The sequence below is a fragment of the Saimiri boliviensis genome, chromosome 7 (genome assembly GCF_048565385.1).
Source record: "Saimiri boliviensis isolate mSaiBol1 chromosome 7, mSaiBol1.pri, whole genome shotgun sequence".
In the NCBI taxonomy this organism is placed as follows: Eukaryota; Metazoa; Chordata; class Mammalia; order Primates; family Cebidae; genus Saimiri; species Saimiri boliviensis.
The window spans coordinates 100,935,721-100,957,524 of NC_133455.1; the positions used below are offsets into that span (position 1 = coordinate 100,935,721).

At 38.6% G+C, this 21,804-nt stretch overlaps 1 protein-coding gene across 5 annotated transcripts in view; it reads right to left on the minus strand.

Annotated features, from left to right (window-relative positions):
- Positions 1–21,804, minus strand: part of LOC101035445 (C-type lectin domain containing 6A) — a 74,188-nt gene that overhangs the window by 4,986 nt on the left and 47,398 nt on the right. For 4 of the 5 annotated variants that reach the window (XM_074403121.1, XM_074403119.1, XM_074403124.1 and 1 more), the window contains 2 exons: positions 3,959–4,060; positions 2,084–2,182 (listed from right to left, as the gene is read on the minus strand). In XM_074403121.1, coding sequence (XP_074259222.1) covers positions 2,084–2,182; positions 3,959–4,060 — 201 coding nt within the window. The remainder of the gene's footprint in view (positions 1–2,083; positions 2,183–3,958; positions 4,061–21,804) is intronic. The other variant, XM_074403122.1, reaches the window with a different exon arrangement.

The following is a 21,804-nucleotide window of genomic DNA, read 5'->3' on the forward strand; positions in this document are numbered from 1 at the left end:
ATTGGTTGAAAATAATTGTTGAAAATTAATATTTTTATTATCATATTGTCTATTTTGCACTTTATAGGAGTTTTGCAAACTCTTATGTGCACATGCTCGTAAGCATGTTTTTCTATCAAAATATGTGTTAGAGTAGAGGCTTTCGGTGAGCACTGGGTTGTATGAGTCATATGCATTTCTAAAATGCTTTCACCTTGAAATATAAACAAATGTAAAAAAGCGGAAAATAGTTTAGCAAATTATTGTAAGGTGAACACTCCAGGTAACAACTAACCTCAAGAAAACTAAGCTCAGCTAAAGAAACAGAGTACTGCCAAAACCCCAGGTAGCCTTTGCATCTCAAACGCAACTCACTCCCTCTCCTTGAAAGGTAACCATTGTGCTCTGCTTCACAATTTTATCACGTACTAACATGTCCCGGACCTACAGATCAGATCTGCCTGTTTTTGAATGGCAATCATACAGTATATATTCTGATTCTGTTTTCTGTTTAGCATTGTTTCTGAAATGTATCTATTTTGTTACGTGCCAGCTATAATTCATCTGTTTTCATTGCAATAAGTGAACTATTGTCTTCACGAAATGAAATATATTTATCTATTCTACTCCTATTAGATGTTTGCATTTTTTCCAGTGTTTGGCTACTGTGAATTATGCTTCTTCCAAGCATTTTTGACCATGCATTGTGAGGCGCGTAAGCATGCATTTCTGTAGGGCATATATGTAGGAGTGGAAGTGCAGGCAATAGGGTATAAAGATTGTAAACTATGACAGTGGCCAACTTTTCCAAACTGGTTGTAATGCTTAAACTCCACAAGAAGCAATTCATTAGAGGTCCATTTGCCCCATGGCATCATCAATATTTGGTAGTGCCAGACTTTTTAATTGTTGCCATCCTGTTATGTGTGCAAAGGTATCTTATCGTGAGTTGCATTTGCATTTCCCTGATAATTAATGAGCCTGATACTTTTGTGTGTTTTTTAGACATTTCATTTTCTTTTTTTTAGTACCTATTTAAGACTTTGCCCACTGCTTTTATTGTAAATATTTTTCCTATTGGTTTGAAAAAAATGTTATATAATTTGCATGTGAATTATTTACTAATAATATACATTACAAGTATCCTCTCCTATGGCTTATTTTCACTGTTAGTAGTATGTTTTATTGTACAGTAACTCATTTTAATGGAGTATAATTTGTCAATGTTTATTTTCTAGTGCATTTTGTGACTTAAGAAATTGTTCTCACCGGGCGCGGTGGCTCACGCCTGTAATCCCAGCACTTTGGGAGGCCAAGGCGGGTTGATCACGAGGTCAAGAGATCAAGACCATCCTGGTCAACATGGTGAAACCCCGTCTCTACCAAAAATACAAAACATTAGCTGGGCATGGTGGCGCGTGCCTGTAATTCCAGCTACTCAGGAGGCTGAGGCAGGAGAATTGCCTGAACCCAGGAGGCGGAGGTTGCGGTGAGCCAAGATTGCGCCATTGCACTCCAGCCTGGGTAACAAGAGTGAAACTCCATCTCACACACACACAAAAAAGAATGGCTTCCAATGGCTTTAATGATGGTGATGGTTTCAAGGCTGTATACTTATCTCCCAAATTGAGATGTGTACATTAAGTATGTGCAGGTTTTTATATGTCAATTTTATATCAATAAAGAGGTCAAAAGAAAGAGAGAGAGGTAGAGAAAGAGAAAGAGAGAGAGAGAACAATTCTTCCAACATTGTTCTTTTCAAAGCCAGTCTATCTGAAAGTTATTTTTCTGCTGCTTACTCTTTAATCATAAGATATATCCCTTTGTAATCCCGTCCAAAATGAGCAGAAATTTACTATAGTAACCACCTTTTACATGTACAGAAAACGATTTAAATTCCATCTGTCATTCTCTATCACAAGGTACCACCATCAAAAGACAGAAGGTGAACAATGTAGCTCTGAATATTGAACACAAGACTCTGAAGATATTATAGACAGGTTATATTAAGAAAAATCAAGATAGCAAAAGGCTTAGAGCAACTTCAGAAAAGATGTTTGGAAAAAATAATTCAAGAAATGTTCTACTTTGGCTAATAACTTACCCAAACAACTGGCAATAAAACAGGAACCGAGAAGTAAGATGAAAACTATAGCAATAACCCAAGGAATCAGCTGGAAATGCATGCCTCCTTCCATTAGGACTAAAAGAAAAATAGAGATTAACCTCCTCTCAAAGACAAGCTAGGGAAGCTAATCCTACCAAGGAGCAATGTAAAAATGAAAGCAAACAACATATTTTAGATCTAGAGAAAGCATAAATATTTTCTCCAAATAAATCGATTTTTAGAGCTTATTGAATAAATAAGAAAGAAAAATGTAAGTTTTTTGGTAATTTTGGAACAAAAAGAATTTTATAAGTAAGATACAAAATCCAAAAGCCACTAAAATTGATAATTTGGGTACATAAAAATTAAAACTTCTTTTTTTTTTTTTTTTTTTTTTTTTTGAGACGGAGTTTCGCTCTTGTTACCTAGGCTGGAGTGCAATGGCGCGATCTCGGCTCACCGCAACTTCCGCCTCCTGGATTCAAGCAATTCTCCTGCCTCAGCCTCCTGAGTAGCTGGGATTACAGGCACGCGCCACCATGCCCAGCTAATTTTTTGTATTTTTAGTAGAGACGGGGTTTCACCATGTTGACCAGGATGGTCTCGATCTCTCGACCTCGTGATCCACCCACCTCGGCCTCCCAAAGTGCTGGGATTACAGGCTCGAGCCACCGCGCCCGGCAAAAATTAAAACTTCTATATAACACAAACAATATTAAAGGTAAGGAACATATGAAAGAAAAGTCTTGTCGTAGTATTAATATCCAGACCGTATAAAGAATTTCAGAATCAACTAGAAAACTAAGCAAAACTTTGAGCAGGAAATTTGCTGAAATTTTAATTTGCTCAAGTTATAAAAACACTAATCAAACAAAAATATGCCCAATCATGGAACTGTAAACTAAAAGATTGTGGTATAACTTTTCACATATCAGATTTTTTAAGTAAATTAAATACATGCAGTGTTGGCGAGGCTGAGGGGAAATAAACACCCTTGGTGAGAAAATAAATGCTGCTGCCTGGACTCTAAAATTAGGAACGGCTTTTAGAAGGATCAATTTAGTAGCATTTATCCATTTTGAAATGTATTACATTTGCCACAATAATTTCAATTATAGGTATCTATCCTATAGAAATAATCAAACTTATTTATGTTAAAAGATATTCATTGCAGTACTTTTCAAAATATAAAAAACATACTGGAATCTAATATTTACATTTGTCTCATCAATAGTGGAAATTCTAAATTACGGTCACTTCACACAATGACATTCTATATAGTAATTAAATAAGCCTGTAATCAGTATATGTTGATGCAAAAAATCTCCAAGAAATAGTGTTACCTAAAAAGGTAGTTTTAGGACCTTTGTAAAGTGTGATCCTAATGAAGTCTGCCATGGGAGGGTGATGAGATAAAGTTAAACTTTACTTTTAATTTATACATTTCTGCATTTGTTCTATATATCGATCAAAAACATTATTCAGTATTATCACAATACAAAGCCACCGGTGTCACTTAAGACAGACATAAAATGGGACAATCAGAGCCTCTCATACACCGTAAGCGTAAGTGTGTTTTCTACATCTTCCTTTTCTCTTTTGCCTTTAAAAGAATCTTCTCATATTACCCTCTTTCTTTTCCTCTCATTTCTCTTTTATATATTTTATCTCCCCTCTTGATCCAGTCTACATTGTATAAAGAAGTTATTTGACTGCATGTCCTTCCTCTTCATCAACATCACTTTTATGTCCTTCCACCTCCTCCTCCCCATCCTCATCAACAATCTTTAAAACTACCATCCATTCACATCTTTCAAATTTAGTTATATTTCCATCTGCTTCTTTGAAATTGAAAGGAAAGAAAGTACTCACGTTTACTTTGAGGCTTTTCTAGTCCCATTGTATAATTAGTCTCTTGTTGTTCAATGGTGAGGAGGGCAAGAACTTTCTCTATTTTCCCCCCAGAGTATATTCCTGTGAATAGAGGAATATATTCAGAAATACTTGAGACTGAACACCAATGTTACATATTCTAGTGAGATTAGAAGTTTCCCAATATAAGAAAGTTAACTCAAAAGAAGAAGTCTTTTTCAAAGACTGGGGTTTCCTTTGATTTATTCTGAGAGATGAGGTAAAAAGGAAAAAAAGGAAATTGAGAAAGCAATGCCCCAAAACAGTACAATCGTTAGTAGAAACCCATAAGTATGTTGAGATCACTAGATCCGTGTGTAATGTGGAATTTTCCATTTGTTTCTTTTTTTTCATTTAGACAAAACATTTAGCAATGCCTTAAAAGAAATAATGGTCATGCCCCAATAAAAAGCTAAAACAGTTGAATAGGAACAGCTCCGGTCTGCAGTTCCCAGCAAGAGTGCACCAGAAGATGAGTGATCTCCAGATCTACCTGGTGATAGAGCTACCAGGTTCATCTCATTGGGACTGGTTAGACTGTGGCAACAGCCCAAGGTGGGCAAGCCAAAGCAGGGCGGGGCATAGCCTCACCCAGGATGTGCAAGCGGCCAGAGAACTCTCTCTCCCAACCAAGGGAAACCATTAGGGGCTTTTCTGGACACTGGTTCAGACACTAAATTTTCCCATGGTTTACAGAACCCACAGACCAGGAGACTCCATCTGGCGCCTACAACGCCAGCACCTGAGTTTCCAGCACAAAACTGGGTGGCAGTTTTAGTCAAGTGGCACCTGGAATACCAGCGAGACAGAACCACCCAATCCCCTGAAAAAGGGGACTGAGACCGGCAAACTAAAATCCACTGGCTTAAAATTCTCACAAGCACAGCAGTCTGAGCTCAACCTGGGAAGTTAGAGCTTGGTAGGGGGAGGGGCGTCCACCATGACTGAGGCTTCCTAAGGGGTTTCAACATTGCCTGTGTAAACAAAGCCACCGGTAAGTTTACACAGCAGCTGGGCAGAGCCCAGAAAGCGGTTTCAACATTGACTGTTTTAACAAAGCTGCTGGGAAGTTTACAAAGCAGCTGGGCGGAGACCTCTGCAGGCAGACGGTCAAGTAGATTCCCTTCTTGCTGGGCAGGGCATCCCAGAAAAAAAGAAGAAAGACAGCAGGCCATCAGGGATTTAAAAAGCCCCCACTTTCCTGGGACAGAGCATCTGGGAAAAGGGGCGGTTATGAATTCTGCTTCAGCAGACTTAAACGTCCCTGCGTGGCAGCCCTGAAGGAAGCAAGGATCCCCCAGCGCAGTGCTTGAGGGACGGGCTGCCTCCTCAAGTGGCTCCCTGACCCCCTCCCCCACCCCGTGTATCCTAACTGGGAGACGTGTCATACAGAAGAGCTCTGGCAGATATCTGACAGGTTCCCTTTTTGGGACACAGCTACCAGAGGAAGGAACAGGCAGCAATCTTTGCTGTTCCGCAGCCCCTGCAGGTGATTCCCAGACAAGCAGGGTCTGGAGTGGACCTCCAGCAAACTCCAGCAGACCTGCAGCAGAGGGGTCTAACTGTTAAAAAGAAAATTAACAAACAGAAAGAAATAATTTGAACATCAACAGAAAAGATGTCCACTCAGAAACTCCATCCAAAAGTCACTAGCTTCAAAGACCAAAGGTAGATAAGTCCATGAAGATGGGAAGGAATCAGCACAAAAAGGCTGAAATTACCAAAAGCCAAAACACCTCTTTTCCTCCAAGGGATCACAATCCCTCACCAGCAAGGGAACAAAACTGTGACAAATTGACAGAAGTAGGCTTCAGAAAGTGGGTAATCACAAACTTCTCCAAGCCAAAGGAGCATGTTTTAACTCAATTCAAGGAAACTAGGAACCTTGAAAAAAAGGTTACACAAAATGCTGACTAGAATAACCAGCTTATAGAAGAACATAAATGACTTGATGGAGCTGAAAAACACAGCACAAGATCTCCGTGAAGCATACACAAGTTTCAATAGCTGAATCAAACAGAAGAAAGGATATCAGATATTGAAGATCAACTCAATGAAATAAAGCAAGAAGGCAAGAGTAGAGAAAACAAGAGTAAAAAGAAAATGAACAAAGCCTTCAAGAAATATGGGATTATGTGAGGAGATCAAATCTACGCTTGACTGGTGTCTCTGAAAGACAGGGATAACAAAACCAAGTTAGAAAACACTCTTCAGGATATTATCCAGGAGAACTCCAACCTAGCAAGGCAGAACAACATTCAAATCCAGGAAATACAGAGAACACCACAAAGATATTCTTCAAGAAGAGCAACCCCCAAGGCATATAATCGTCAGATTCACCAGGGTTAAAATGAAGGGAAAAATGCTAAGCGCAGCCAGAGAGAAAGGTCATGTGGCCCACGAAGGGAAGCCCATCAGACTCACAGCAGATCTCTTGGCAGAAATCCTACAAGCCAGAAGAGAGTGGGGGCCAATATCCAACATCCTTAAAGAAAAGAACTTTCAACCCAGAATTTCATATCAGCCAAACTAAGCTTCCTAAGTGAAGGAGAAATAAAATCCTTTATGGACAAGCAACCGTTGAGAGATTTCATCACCACCAGGCCTGACTTACAAGAGCTCCTGAAGGAAGCACTAAGCATGAAAAGGAACAACCAGTACCAGCCACTACAAAAACATACCAAACTGTAAAGACCATCAATATTATGAAGAAACTGCATCAACTAATGGGCAAAACAACCAGCTAGCATCCAAATGGAAAGGTCAAATTCACATATAACAATATTAACTTTAAATGTAAATGGGATAAATGCCCCAATCAAAAGACACAGAATGGCAAATTTGATTAAAAAAAAAGTCAAGACCCATTGATGTGCTGTGTTCAAGAAACCCATCTCACTTGCAAAGACACACATAGGCTCAAAATAAAGTGATAGAGAAACATTTACCAAGCAAATGGAGATCAAAAAAAGGCAGGGGTTGCAATCCTAGCCTCTGACAAAATGGACTTTATACCAAAAAAGATCAAAAAAGACAAAGAAGGGTATTACATAATGGTAAAGTGATCAATGCAACTAGAAGAGATAATTATCCTAGACATAGATGCACGCAATACAGGAGCAGCCAGATTCCTAAAGCAAGTTCTTAATGACCTACAAAGAGACTTAGACTCCCACACAATAATATTGGATGATTTTAACATCCCACTGTCAATACTAGACAGATCAACAAGACAGAAAATTCACAAGGATATCCAGGACTTGAACTCAGATGTGATCCAAGCAGACCTAATAGACATCTACAGAATTCTTCACCCCAAACCACAGAATATACATTCTCCTCAGCACCACAACACATTTATTCGAAAATTGACCACATAATTGGAAGTAAAACACTCCTCAGCAAATGCAAAAGAATGGAAATCATAACAACCAGTCTCTCACAGTGCAATCAAATTAGGACTCAGAATTAAGAAACTCACCAAAAACTACACAACTACATGGAAACTAAACAACCTGCTCCTGAGTGATTACTGGATAAAGAAAGAAATGAGGAAGAAATAAAGATATTCTTAGAAACCAATGAGAATAAAGACACAACGTACCAGATTCTCTGGGACACATTTAAAGCAATGTCTAGAGAGAAATTTATAGCACTAAATGCCCCCCAGAGAAGTGAGGAAAGATATAAAATCAGCACTCTAATGTCATGATTAAAAGAACTAGTAAATTACAAAGAATCTCTAAGCAAATATATCAAGTAAAAAACAATAAATGTTATCTATGAATGGCATTTTCAGAACAAATTCTGCTATATGTAGAATAATTAAATTTTTACTTTTTGATATTTAATGCGAAATTATTTCAGTCCAAATATTTTTCACAGGTACCATGTTTTACTACTATTCAAAATATCAATGTTGAATAAATATATTTACAAGTAAAATTGTCAATAAATTGATTCTTTAAGAAAAAAAAGAAGTTGGGACTTAATTAAAGACATTTTCCATGACAAAAGGGACAATCTGCAGAGTAAACAGACAGCCCACAGAGTGGGAGAAAATCTTCACAATCTATACAAGTGAAGATATATTAGAATATCCAAAATCTACAAGAAACTCAAACAAATCTGTAAGTAAAGAATAACCATTACATCAAAAAGTGGGCTAAAGATATAAAGGAACAATTCTCAAGATAAGATATACAAATGGCCAGCAAACATATGAAAAAATATGCTCAACATCAGTAATGAGCAGGGAAATACAAATCAAAACCACCATGTGATACCTGGACTCCTTCAAGAATGGTCATAATGAAAAAGTCAAAAAACGGGAGCTGCTGATGTGAATGCAGTGATCAGGGAACATGTCTACACTGCTAGTGGGAAGGTAAGCTGGTACAGTCACTATGGAAACTAGGGTGGAGATTCCCTAAAGAACTAAAAGTAGAACTACCATTTGATCCAGCAATCCCACTACTAGGTATCTACCCAGAGAAAAAGAAGTCATTATACAAAAAAGATACTTGCACATGCATGTTAATAGTGGCACAATTCAGAATTGCAAAATTGTGGAACCAGCCCAGATGCCTATCAGTCAACGAGTGGATAAAGAAAATGTGTATATATACAGAGAGATCCAAGATGGCCGTTTAGCAGCAGCTCAGGATTGCAGCTCCCAGTGAAGGTGCAGGGAGTGAGTGGACACGCAGCTGTTTTGCTGGTGTCCTGGCACGGTTGTTCTCAGTGCGGAGTATAAGGAAGTGGGTGCCCTTTGAGTTGGCGTTTGGAGCTCTGGGGAGGCAGAGTCGCCCATTCAGCTGATTGAAAAGGGGACTGAAGTGGGGAGCCAGACCAGGAGATTCCCAGGCAGAAAAGCGTCACAAATCTCAGCTCCACTGTTTCAGCTGGCACGGTCACTGCATGGGAAATTGCATAGATCCTGGTGACTTTTCAGCAAGCGACTGGGCACCTGGGAGAGAATCTACTATTTAATTAGGAAAAGAAAAAAAGGGGACTCCGAGGCGGGGAGCCAGGTGATCAGGCTTGGCCAGTCCCACCACCCCCCCCCCCCCAAAAAAACAGCAACTGGAAACGCTGACGGTTGAGAGTTTCACAGCAAGCACAGCTGATCCCAGGAAGGTCCAGCTCTGTGGGGGAGGGGCATCCGCCAAAGGAAAACAAAGAAACAGAAATAACATCATCACCAATAAGCTAGACGTCCACTCGGAGACCCAGTCTGAAAGTCAGCAATTACAAAGATGACAGGTGGATAAATTCACAAAGATGGGAAGAAACCAGCACAAAAAGGCTGAAAACATCTGAAATCAGAATGCCTCTCCTCCTTCAGACGATAGCAGCTCCTCATCAGCAAGGAAACAAGGCCTGATGGAGAATGAGTGTGATGAATTGTCAGAATCAGGCTTCAGAAGGTGGATAATAAGAAACTTCTGTGAGCTAAAAGAACATGTTCTAACCCAGTGCAAAGAAATTAAGAACCTTGAAAAAAGGTTTGATGAAATGCTAACAAGAATAGATAATTTAGAGAGGAATATAAGTGAACTAATGGAGCTGAAAAACAAAATACAAGAACTTCACGAAGTAAGCACAAGTTTTTTTTGTTGTTGTTTTTTGTTTGTTTGTTTGTTTTTTGAGACGGAGTTTCACTGTTGTTACCCAGATTGGAGTGCAATAGCACGATCTCAGCTCACCACAGCTTCCACCTCCTGGATTGAAGCAATTCTCCTGCCTCAGCCTCCTGAGTAGCTGAAACGATAGGCACCCGCCACCATGCCCAGCTAATTTTTGTATTTTTGTAGAGACGGGGTTTCACCTTGTCGACCAGGATGGTCTCGATCTCTTGACCTTGTGATCCACCCACCTTGGCCTCCCAAAGTGCTGGGATTATAGGCATGAGCCACCATGCCCGGCCATGCACAAGTTTTAACAGTCAAATGGACCAAGCAGAAGAAAGGATATCAGAGGTTGAAGACCAACTCAATGAAATAAAATGAGAAGACAAGATTAGAGAAAAAAGGGTAAAAAGGAACAAGCAAAGTCTCCAAGAAATATGGAACTATATGAAAAGACCTAATCTACATTTGATAGGTGTACCTGAATGTGATGAAGAGAATGAATCCAAGCGGGAAAATATTCTTCAGGATATTATTCAGGAAAACTTCCCCAACCTAGCAAGGTAGGCCAATATTCAAGTCCAGGTAATACAGAGAACACCACAAAGATATTCCTCAAGAAGAGCAACCCCAAGGCACATAATCGTCAGATTCACCAGGGTTGAAATGATGGAGAAAATGCTAACAGCAGCTAGAGAGAAAGGTCAGGTTACCCACAAAGGGAAGCCTATCAGACTCACAGCAGATCTCTCAGCAGAAACCCTACAAGCCAGAAGAGAGTGGGGGCCAATATTCAACATCCTTAAAGAAAAGAACTTTCAACCCAGAATTCCATATCCAGCCAAACTAAACTTCATAAGTGAAGGAAAAATAAAATCTTTTGCAAACAGGCAAGTACTCAGAGATTTCATCACCACCAGGCCTGCTTTACAAGAGCTTCTGAAAGAACCACTACACATAGAAGGGAACAACCAGTATCAGCCATTCCAAAAATATACCAAAAGGTAAAGAGCATCAACGTAATGAAGAATCTACATCAACTAATAGGCAAAACAGACAGCTAGCATTAAATGGCAGTATGAAACTCACATATATTAATATTAATCCTAAATTTAAATCAACTAAATGCCCCAATCAAAAGACACAGACAGGCAAATTGGATAAAATGCCAAAACCCATCAGTATGCTGCATCCAGACCCATCTCACATGCAAGGATACACAAAGACTCAAAACAAAGGGATGGAGGAAGATTTACTAACCAAATGGAGAGCAATAAATAAATAAAATAAAAAGTAGGAGTTGCAATTCTCACCTCTGATAACATAGACTTCAAAGCAACAAAGATAAAAAGAGGCAAAGAAGGACATTACATAATGGTAAAAGGATCAATGCAATAAGAGCTAACGATCCTAAATATATACGCACCTGGTACAGGAGCACCCAGATACATTAGGGAAGTTCTTAATGACTTATAAAGAGACTTAGACTCCCACACAATAATAGTGGGAGACTTTAACATCACATTGTTTATATTAGACAGATCAACGAGACAGAAAATTAACAAGGATATCCAGGACTTGAACTCAGACCTGGAACAAGTAAACTTAATAAACATTTACAGAACTCTCCTCCCCAAATCCAGAAGACACACATTCTTCTCGGCACCACATCACAGCGATTGGGAGTAAATCGCTCCTCAGTAATTGCATAGCATTTCACAGGTTTAAATGAAATATTGGTTGGCTGCTTGTTTGTTATTTTCCTCCCTTATTCCTTCCTGTCTCCATTGTTAAGCACAATTATTGGCATAAAAGAGGTTTTCAATACCCATTTTTAGACTGCATTCTAGCCTAGGCAATAAAGCAAGACTCCCATTCTCTCTTCCTCTTTCTCTTCCTCTTTCTTTCTCGCTTTCATTTGTTTTTTTTTTCTTTCTTTCTCTCTTTCTTTCTTTTTTTCTTTCTTTCTAAAAAAAAAATGTGTTTGCTCTGTAAAAGACACTGTCAAGAGAATAAAAAGATAAGCCATACACTGGGAGAAAATATTTGCAAAACACATATCTGATAAAGGACTGTTATCTAAAATATACAAAGAACTCCTAAAGTTAAACAGAAAGAAAATGATTTGATTTAAAAATGCACTTCAGACCTAAACAGACACCTCATCAAAGAAGTATACAGATGACAAACATATGAAAAGAAACTCCACATCATGTGTCATTAGGAAATTACAAAAAAAAAAAAAAAAGAAGAAGAAAGTGTATATATATATTTATACGATGGACTACTACTCAGCCATAAAAAGGAATGAAATAATGGCATTTGCAGGGACCTGGATGAGACTGAATACTATTATTCTAAGTGAAGTAACTCAGGAATGGAAAGCCAAACATTGTATGTTCTCACTGATACGTCTGAGCTAACCCAGAAGGACACAAAGGCATAAGAATAATACAGTGGACTTTGGGCACTTGGGAGAAAGAGTGGGACGGGGACAAGGGATAAAAGGCTACAAATAGGGTTCAGTGTACACTGTTCAGGTGATGGGTGCACCAAAATCTCACAAATGAAAGAACTCACTCATGAAACCAAATACCACGTGTACCCCGATAACCTATGGAAATTTTTTTAAAAAATAAAAAATCAGTAGTGAAAAATCTTAAAAACAGAGAAAGCAGATACATCATATACAGAGGAAAAAATGTAAAGAAAAACGTAAGACATCTCATCAGACGTTCAGCAGATTTATAAAGATATACTTACAATTACCATTTAATGCACTAATTTTTTTTCTAGAAACTTATTCAAGAGAAGGAAAAAAACATATTTTCAAAAAGACTTTCACATAAATATTTGTAACATGTTTTCATAAAAGCCAAACTTCAGGAAAAAAACAAATGTCCATCAACAGAAAAATGTATAGACATTTATATGTATGTTGCATTTACGCAATGAAATACTACTCACTAGTAGAAGGGAATTAGCTACCAGCAGCAACAACAATATAGATAAATCTCAAAAATGGTATGCCAAACAAAAGAAGCCAGACCCAAAAGAGAACATACTATATAATTTTTTTTAATATGAAACTATAGAAAGGGAAAATATGGGCCTGGCGTGGTGGCTCACATCTGTAATCCCAGCACTTTGGGAGGCCAAGGCAGGTGGATCATGAGGTCGAGAGATCGAGACCATCCTGGTCAACAAGGTGAAACCCCGTCTCTACTAAAAATACAAAAAATTAGCTGGGCATGGTGGCGCGTGCCTGTAATCCCAGCTACTCAGGAGGCTGAGGCAGGAGAATTGCCTGAACCCAGGAGGCGGAGGTTGTGGTGAGCCGAGATCGCGCCATTGCACTCCAGCCTGGGTAACAAGAGCGAAACTCTGTCTCAAAAAAAAAAAAAAAAAGAAAAAGAAAGAAAGAAAGAAAGGGAAAATATGATCTACATTTAGAACAGATCAGTGGTTATTTTGGGTTGGGTGGAAGTAGGATTGACTAAGAAAGTTTAGAGAACTTTGGTGGTAATAAAAATGTTTAACTTGATTGCATTTTTAAAAAGAAAAAAAAAATAAGTGAGAGAAATACGAGTCCTTTTAAATTATCAGGCCCAGAGAGACATTAAAATGAGAGCAATCACATCCTACTCCCTCTTTTTGAGCTGTGTATTCATGTCTTGCAACTGCTTGCTATTGCCAGGAGTGATTACAAATTAACTTAATGATATCACACTGAGCACTATAATCCATTCTCTATAGCTTAATGATTTGTTGTTAGTCACTAATCAACATTACTTTTGTGAACCAATGAAAATTCTTGACAAAATGCTTTGTAGCAACCCACTCCCTGACTCCCTCTTTTACCTTTAAAAAGCCTGTTTGTAACAAAGGCCAGAGGAAGCTCACAGCCAAGGGCACTTGAGTCTGGTCTTCCAGTCTTCCATCCTCACTTTGACTCGAGTAAACTCTAATTATATTTTGTGTCTCAGCCTCTTCCTTTTAGGTCAACATTTCATAGTTTATACAGGTATATAATCTTGTCAAACTCATTGAAATGTTTACTTAAATGGGTATATTTTGTTGTATACAAATTTTATCTGAATGGATTTTTTTTTTTTTTTTTTTTTTTTTTTTTTTTTTTTGAGACGGAGTTTCGCTCTTGTTACCCAGGCTGGAGTGCAATGGTGCGATCTCGGCTCACCGCAACCTCCGCCTCCTGGGTTCAGGCAATTCTCCTGCCTCAGCCTCCTGAGTAGCTGGGATTACAGGCACGCGCCACCATGCCCAGCTAATTTTTTGGTATTTTTAGTAGAGACGGGGTTTCACCATGTTGACCAGGTTGGTCTCGATCTCTCGACCTTGTGATCCACCCGCCTCGGCCTCCCAAAGTGCTGGGATTACAGGCTTGAGCCACCGCGCCCAGCCTGAATTGATTTTTTTAAAAAAGGCAATGAGCATAATAGAAACCCTTTTCTCTTCTCCATATACTCCTTCAATTTATCCAGAAAAAAACTTCCACTAACAAGTCCAACATGTTTCTGTATTTATTCATTTCTCACAATATACAAAACACTTGATGTAGCATCAACTGTTCTCATTATTTCCACTGGAGAGAATTAATTAATCAAAGGCCAGTATTCAAGGGTTGCTTTTCTCAAGGAAGTGAGAGGAAGGACTGCTTTTTTCCCTCAGGCAGGCTATACAATCCTCCCAAAAAGGATTTCTATTTTAGACTTGGGTTTGGGCATCATAGGAAGCACTTTTTGGCTTTTAGTCCAATTCACATGTTTCAGTACAACTTTACCAGTAGTAGAGAATTTACATTGCTTTCTGATTCTTTTGTCGGTTTCATAATTTACTTAGAATTCAGAGTAAAGAGGAATATTACTAATTATTTTATTTTTATTGCATTTTAGGTTTGGGGGTACATGTGAAGAACATGCAAGATTGTTGCACAAGTACACACATGGCAGTGTGATTTGCTGCCTTCCTCCCCATCACCTATATCTGGCATTTCTCCCCATGCTATCTCTCCCCAACTCCCCACCCCCCGCTGTCCCTCCCCCATTTCCCCCCAACAGACCTCAGTGTGTAGTGCTCCCCTCCCTGTGTCCATGTGTTCTCACTGTTCAACACCCGTCTATGAGTGAGAACATGTGGTGTTTGGTTTTCTGCTCTTGTGTCAGTTTGCTGAGAATGATGGTTTCCAGGTTCATCCATGTCCCTACCAAGGACACAAACTCATCGTTTTTGATGGCTGCATAATATTTCATGGTGTGTATGTGCCACATTTTCCCTGTCCAGACTATCATCCATGAGCATTTGGGTTGGTTCCAGGTCTTTGCTATTGTAAACAGTGCTGCAGTGAACATTCGTGTGCATGTGTCCTTACAGTAGAACGATTTATAATCCTTTGGATATATACCCAGTCATGGGATTGCTGGGTCAAATGGAATTTCTATTTCTAGGTCCTTAAGGAATCACCACACTGTCTTCCACAATGGTTGAACTAATTTACACTCCCACCAACAGTGTAAAAGTGTTCCTATTTCTCCACATCCTCTCCAGCATCTGTTGTCTCCAGATTTTTTCATGATTGCCATTCTAACTGGCGTGAGATGGACTAATTATTACATTTAAACTCTAACAAATATGACTTGACAATGGATTAGATGAAGGAAGTGTACAGAGGACAATTACAAATTATTCTAGTGTGAACACCTGGCCATTCACTTTGATAAAATAGGGAACTATAAGAAGCAGAGTTTTGTTAACAAAACCTACAATGCCGTTTTAGCCTATTAAGTTTGAAATGCTTATTTAGGGTCTCCAATTGAAGCAGCAGGACTTACATGGAATTCATAACAGTGAACAAGCTAAATAGGAATGTGGACATTAGAACAGGAAGTCTGATTACTCATGGCAAAGTAGTATCTTTAAGCAGAATTGCATTTCAAAGCAGATTGGAAAAAAAACCCTCGCAATTTTCCGTTATGCAGAATTTTGACAAGTCACTGGGAAAGAGGAAGGTTGATGACTTCTGTTAGACTTCATTATGTCTGTCAGGCTAAAGAGCCTCATATTCTGAAAATCCTTCGGAACACAGCCCTCTCACAGAGCAGCTTACCTCGTTATCTCATGCTGCTTCTCTCATGTGTTTTAGGATTAAAACCTGCATCGTGATTCTGACTCATTTAAGGTCAATTCTCTCCAATCCCCCTAAACGTACTTGCTCTTCTACATACTCCATCCAAGAAAGAAAACGTTGCTGTCCCAGAGCTTGCTTATATTTGTTTATTGTATCAGTTTATAAGTTTACATATCTTTTCAATGTCCATCATATTAAAATGTAAAAGCTACAGTTTGGAGCAGGAGCTCTGTTAGGTGCCTCATTGTTCCCCAAGTACCAGGAAAATACTAATTACCGAATAAAAATGTGTTGACTCACTGGCTACCTGTGTCTCTGTATCTTATTATTTCTGAAGGAAACTCATGTGCCTTTTTAGAGTTTCTGGAGTTTTCTGACTGATACTATCTATTTTTAAAAAATAAGGAGTAATTTTTAACTAAACAAGGAAAAGTTTTAATGTTTTGATATATCTTAAACATCTCACAATAAAAACCATCTTTTTGTTTTTCTGCTCTTGTGTCAGTTTGCTCAGAATGATGGTTTCCAGGTTGATCCATGTCCCTGTTGAACAATGAGAACACATGGACACAGGGAGGGGAGCATCACACACTGGAGTCTGTTGGGGGGAGGGACAGCGGGGGGTGGGGAGGTGGGGAGAGATAGCATGGGGAGAAATGCCAGATATAGGTGAAGGGGAGGAAGGCAGCAAGCCACACTGCCATGTGTGTACCTATGCAACAATCTTGCATGTTCTTCACATGTACCCCAAAACCTAAAATGCAATAAAATAAAATAAAACACTATCTTTTTGGTTTTGGTGAGAACATGCACTGATACCTTTGTTTTCCACTTCATCTCTCTATTCCTTTAATTCATTTTCTTGTGATTTGTGAAGACTCAACCCAATTAAATTACTGTTCACTTCTCTTAGTCTAAATATGAGTTTCCTAATCTACTTTCCCTTGATTAATGAAGTATTTATTCTTAAACTCAATTCTCTCTAGCACTTGGCCTTGAAAAATGAAAATGAAGCTAACCTGGGTGATGTTGCTATTTCCTTCTAATACCCTGAAGTCTGAGATATTCTTTTCTTAATATCCAAGACAATTTTTATTGATCTAAATCAATACATTTCCAATTTACATAAGATGGCACCTTAGATTACTCTCCCGCACCTTCTTATTATCTGTTTTTTTATCATCACATCAGAAAGTAGATCTACTTTTTAAATCAGAAAAATAATAAAGCAGAGAAATGAGAGATCTTTAAAGCCTGTCATTAGAGCAAACCTTAGATATTAATTTGGTGGTGCAGAAAACAAAAGATATATTTCACTGCCATATTCTTCTATAAATTATTCTTTGAAAAATAAAACAATTTAAAAAATAAAATAAAATAAATTATTCTTTGAATACATTTTTACCCAATGGTATAAAAAACTCTTACATTAAGATTAAAGACAATAGTCTAGATATTGTAGTTATGGAAGATGCTAATTAATTTAAATATGACTTTTTGAGCCATTTAAGCACTGGCAACCCTAGGATTGGTAGTAGCAATTAGTTTGGTGAGTACCATTGCTATATATGCATGGATGAGTTCAGAACCAAAAGTCCGAAAATAGAACTACACTCAGGCAAATAAACTAAAATGAGAGCCAGTTATCAAAAAAAGCATCTTTTAGTGATTTTAAGGTCAAAGAAGAAAAATGTCAAGTCTATAATACGTATTTGAATTCTGTTTGTTATTTTTAAGGCAGAAAATTATAGATGGGCATATTAAGAAAAAGAGAAAGAATATTTGGACAGACATTTGTTTAAAAAGCTGGTATCATAAGGGATGAAAAGATAGTTCCATTTCAAGTGAGAATTTGCAAAATGAACTACAACGGAACAGCCACTGAGAAGTTGGGTGGAAACCATACAGATATTCTCTGAGGCTTCTCCTGGTCTACAAGCTCCTTCTGGCAAATATGCAAGACAAAAAGCAGAGGTTTATACTTTTCTCAGTCAAAAAGCTTGGGAGACCAGTTTCTTAAGAGTCTGGAGTATAGAAAGTGATGATTAAAAACCTAAGATTAATAATATTGAGGAAATGTTAAGCTAGAAAAATCCTAGAAACATCCTGTGAGCAAATGGCCAAATACAAGCTTAGGCAATCCAAAGCAGTCTCAACTTACTATCACATTTTTCTTCAAGCGCTTCCTTGCTTTGATACCCTAACTTTCCCCACTATTTTCTCCAGTTTTTCAACTCCTAGATTTATAAGTTTTTCTTCTCCTCTCAGTTGCTCTTGAGTGTGATTTATTTTCCTAACTTCATCATTTTCTAACCTATTATCATGTTTCAATCTCTATTTCAGTACTAAGATGATCTAACTTTACAATTCTTCCACTTTCTTCATTTGATTATTATTTTTTTAAAATCACTCTTAGAGCTAACATCAATTTCTAATCTTCTATTCTTGGTTTTACTTCTAATATCCTCCCTGTAAATAAAAAGAAGAACAGTTCCCACTTCCACTTTGAGGTTATTCTTCTAGAATCACTTCATATACAACTCCAAAGTGAGGCAGACTGAAACCACTTGTGTGGGTTTCTTTGAAGTTCAAATCTTATTCTTGATCTCGACAAAAATGAAAGCAAAAGAACATTCAAAGCTTACTGAATGTTGACTCTCCAAATATGTTCAAATAATTCTCATGATGTTTTATGTGAAGTTTCTCTTTTTGATTACGTTAGATCATGCAAAAGACACACATTTAAGTGGCATAGAGATAATTTGTTTATATGCCTTCAAAATATGAACAAGTATTCAATATCACAAATATCTATTGCTGTTTCTATATACTTTTCTTAATGATAAGTATTCATTGGAAGCTGTGTTAATACAGTTTATGTCTTACAAAGAAACATAATGGAGGGCTGGCAAAATGGCCAAATAGGAACAGCTGCGGTCTGCAGCACCCAGCAAAAGCAATGCAAAAAGTGGGTGATTTCTTCGTTTCCAACTGAGGTACCCAGCTAATCTCGCTGGGACTGGTTAGACTGTGAGCACAGCTTATGGAGGGTGAGCGGAAGCAGGGTAGGGTGTCGCCTCATGCAGGAAGCATAGGGAGTTGGGGGACTTTCTCCCCTAGCCAAGGGAAGCGGTGAGGGACTGTGCCATGTGGGACAGTGCTATTAGGCCCAGATACTACACTTTCCCTATGGTCTTTGCAACCCACAGACCAGGAGTTTACCTCAGGTGCCTACACCACTAGGACCCTGAATTTCAAGCAAAAAAATGGGTGGCCATTTGGACAATGAGCTAGCTGCAGGAGTTTGGTTTTTTGGGTTTTTTTTTTTTTTTTCCATACCTCAGTGGCACTTGGAATGCCAGCAAGACAGAACCGTTCATTCCCTTGGATAAGGGGCTAAAGCTAGAGAGCCAAGTGTTCTTGTCAGGTGATCTCACCTACATGGGACCCAGCAAGTTAAGATCCACTGGCTTGAAATTCTAGCTGCCAGCACAGCAGTCTGAAGTCAAGCTGGGATGCTCAACTTGGTGGAGGGTGGGGCGTCTGCCATTACTGAGACTTGAGTAGGTGGTTTTCCCCTCACAGTGTACACAAAGCCTCTGAAAAGTTTGAACTGGATGGAGCCCACCACAGCAGCAGCAAAGCTGCTGTAGCCAGACTGCCTCTCTAGTTCTCTAGCTAGGGCTTCTCTGAAAGAAAGGCAGCAGCCTTAGTCAGGAGCTTATAGATAAAATTCACGTCTCCCTAAACAGAGCACCAGGGTGAAAGAGTGGCTGTGAGTGTAGCTTCAGCAGACTTCAACATTTCTGCCTGCTGGCTCTGAAGAGTGCAGCAGCTCTCCCAGCACAGCACTCAAGCTCTGCTAAGGAAAAGACTGCATCCTTATGTGAGTCCCTAACCCTCATGCCTCCTGACTGGAAGACACCTACTAGCAGCAGTTGACAGACACCTCATACAAGAGAGCTCCAGCTGGCATCTGGCAGGTGTGCCTTGGGATGAAGCTTCCAGAGGAAACTACAGGAAGCAATCTTTGCTGTTCTGCAGCCTCTGCTAGTGATACCCAGACAAACAGGGTCTGGAGTGGACCTCCAGCAGACTCCAGCAGACCTTCAGAAGAGGGTCCTGACTGACAGAAGGAAAACTAACAAACAGAAAGCAATAACACCAATATCAACAAAAAGGATACCCATACACACACACAAAAAAAACCCCATTCAAAAGTCACCAACAACAAAGATAAAGGTAAATACATCCAAAAAGATGAAGGAAAACCAGTGCAAAAAATGCTGAAAATTTCAAAATCAAGAATATGTCTTCTCCTCCAAAGGATCACAACTCCTCGCCAGCAAGGGAACAAAACTGGACAGAGAATGAGTTTGATGCACTGACAGAAGTAGGCTTCAGAAAGCAAGAAATAACAAACTCCTCCAAGTTAAAGGAGCATGTTCTAACCCAATGCAAGGAAGCTGAGAACCTTGATGAAAGGTTACAGAAATTGCTAACTAGAATAACCAGTTTAGAGAACAGAAATGACTGAATAGAGCTGAAAAACAGCACAAGAACTTCATGAAGTATACACAAGTATTAATAGCCATGATCAAGCAAAAGAAAGGATATCAGAGACTGAAGATCAACTTAATGAAATAAAATGTGATGACGATAGTAGAGAAAAAAGAATGCAAATGAAGGAGCAAAGCCTCCAAGAAATATGGGACTATGTGAAAAGACCAAACCTATGTTTGATTGGTGTACCTGAAAGTGATAGGGAGAATAAAACCAAGCTGTAAAACACACTTCAGGATATCATCCGGAAGAACTTCCCCAGCCTAGCAAGACAGGCCAACATTGAAATCCAGGAAATATAAAGAACAGCACAAAGACACTCCTTGAGAAAAGCAAACCCAAGACACATAATCATCACTTCATTGAAATGAAAGAAAAAATGTTAAAGGCAGCTAGAGAGAAAGGTTAGGTTACCCACAAAGAGAAACCCATCAGACTAACAGCAGATCTCTCTGCAGAAACCCTACAAGCCAAAAGAGAACGGGGGCTAGTATTTAACATTCTAAAAGAAAAGAATTTTCAACCCAGATTTTCATATCTAGCCAAAACATATCAAAATGTAAAGACCATCCACACTATGAAGAAACTGCATCCACTAATGTGCAAAATAACCAGTTAGCATTATAATGACAGGATTAGATTCACACATAACAATATTCACTTTAAATATAAATGGACTAAATGCCCCAATTAAAAGACACAGATGGACACATTGGATAAAGACTCAAGATCCATTGTTGTGCTGTGTTCAGGAGACCCATCTCACATCCAAAGACACACATAGGCTCACAATAAAGAAATAGAGGAACATTTACCAAGCAAATGGAAGGATAAAAAAAAAAAAAAAAAAAAGCAGGGGTTGAAATCCTGTTCTTTGATACTTTAAACTAACGAAGAGTTTAAAAGACAAAGGGCATTACATAATGATAAAGGCATCAATGCAACAAGAAGAGCTAATTATCCTAAATATATACACACCCAATACAGGAGCACTCAGATTCATAAAGCGAGCTCTTAGAGACCTACAAAGAGACTTAGACTCCCACACAATGATAGTGGAGGACTTTAACAGCCCACTGCCAAATTAGACAGATCAAAAAGACAGAAAATTAACAAGGATAACCAGGACTTGAACTCAGCTCTAAACCAAGCAAACCTAATAAAAATCTACAGAACTCTCAACCCCAAATCAACAGAATACACATTCTTCTCAGTGACACATTGCACTTATTCTAAAATTGACCACATAGAACTGACACTCAATTCTAAAATTGAGGAAGTAAAACACTCCTCAGCAAATGCAAAAAATGTAAATTATAACAGTCTCTCAGACCACAGTGCAATCAAATTAGAACTCAGGATTAAGAGACTCACTCAAAATCACACAACAACATGAAAACTGAACAACCTACTCCTGAATGACTACAGGGTAAATAATGAAATGAAGGCAGAAATACAGATGTTCTTTG